This window comes from Trypanosoma grayi (genome assembly GCF_000691245.1).
Source record: "Trypanosoma grayi strain ANR4 Tgr_2230_V1, whole genome shotgun sequence".
NCBI classification, from domain to species: Eukaryota; Euglenozoa; class Kinetoplastea; order Trypanosomatida; family Trypanosomatidae; genus Trypanosoma; species Trypanosoma grayi.
This window is the reverse complement of record NW_008827848.1, coordinates 1-1,044: the sequence shown is the minus strand read 5'-3', so window position 1 is coordinate 1,044 and position 1,044 is coordinate 1. Positions and strand designations below refer to the sequence as shown.

Genomic DNA, 1,044 nt, shown 5'->3' with positions numbered 1-1,044 from the left:
CGCATCTCCCGCAGCCGCACCAGCAGGCGGCACTCGTGCTGTTCGTGCTGGGGCGCGTGGGTGGCTGCACACGCCGCCGAGCAGTAACGCACGAGGCGGCAACGGCTGCACGCCTGTTGCGACGTCGACGTGCCGCTGCCGCCATCGTCAGCACACTCCTCCACGACCACACCGCAGTTGGCGCACACACCGCAGCCGCTGCTGGTGCTCTCCTCCTCCACCTCTTCATACGCGCAGACAGAGAAAGGGTGGAGGGTGGAGCTGACCGCCAGCATAGGCGGCACGGGTGTAGCCGCCACAACACAGTTTCCGCAGTCACCCTGCCGCACCTCAATGCAGGGTTCCTCACTGTGCTGCCCACACTGCTCATGCTGTTGCTGCTGCAGCAGCAATTCGAGTGCGTCACGGATGGACGGTAGCGTGGCGTCGCCTATCGACGGCAGTAGGTAGACAGCACGGCACAAATACTGCAGTGCGCCCGCGTGACGCGGCAGTGTGATGGATGGCTGCAGCAGAGCACAGCGCCCAATGAAGGCGTACGCCTTGGCAATCAACGGGTTCACCGCCAGCACTGTGTGGGCGAGCGCCGCACATGCCTCGTACTCCTGCAGCTTAAAGAGACACGTCAGCGCATTGCCGGCGCACTTGGTGTACTCGTCAAGCATCGCCGCCTTGTCGTCAAGGGTTCCATAGAGGTTGATGGCCTCCTGGTAGAGTGCCGCTGCTGCACGAGGGTCGCTGGTAAAGAGGGCGTTGCCCCGCACGCGTAACTCCTCCATTCGAAGCACAACTGTTCGGCGGCACATGCATGTATGCAGAGAGAGAAAGAGAGAGGCAGCGGGTGTGGGGCAAGTGATGGAAACAGCAACGGAAGTGAAGCACCACAGTGGCAGAGCACTCAGAAAAACACCGATTTATGGTATCTAACAGGGAGCCGCCTCACCCTTCCTCCTCGTCATTGTCGACGTCCTCCTCGTCATCATCATCATCATCGTCATCCTCTTCCTCATCATCTTCTGCCTCCGCTTGTTGCGTTGGGTGCTG

General features: G+C 61.1%; 1 protein-coding gene across 1 annotated transcript; it reads right to left on the bottom strand.

Annotated features, from left to right (window-relative positions):
* Positions 1 to 2: 2 nt before the first annotated feature.
* On the bottom strand, positions 3 to 806 carry DQ04_22301000 (SET and MYND domain-containing protein; the record flags this gene model as incomplete). Its single annotated transcript, XM_009318086.1, has 1 exon — positions 3 to 806. A coding segment is annotated over one exon (804 nt), but the record flags the coding sequence as incomplete, so codon positions are not given.
* Positions 807 to 1,044: the final 238 nt, after the last annotated feature.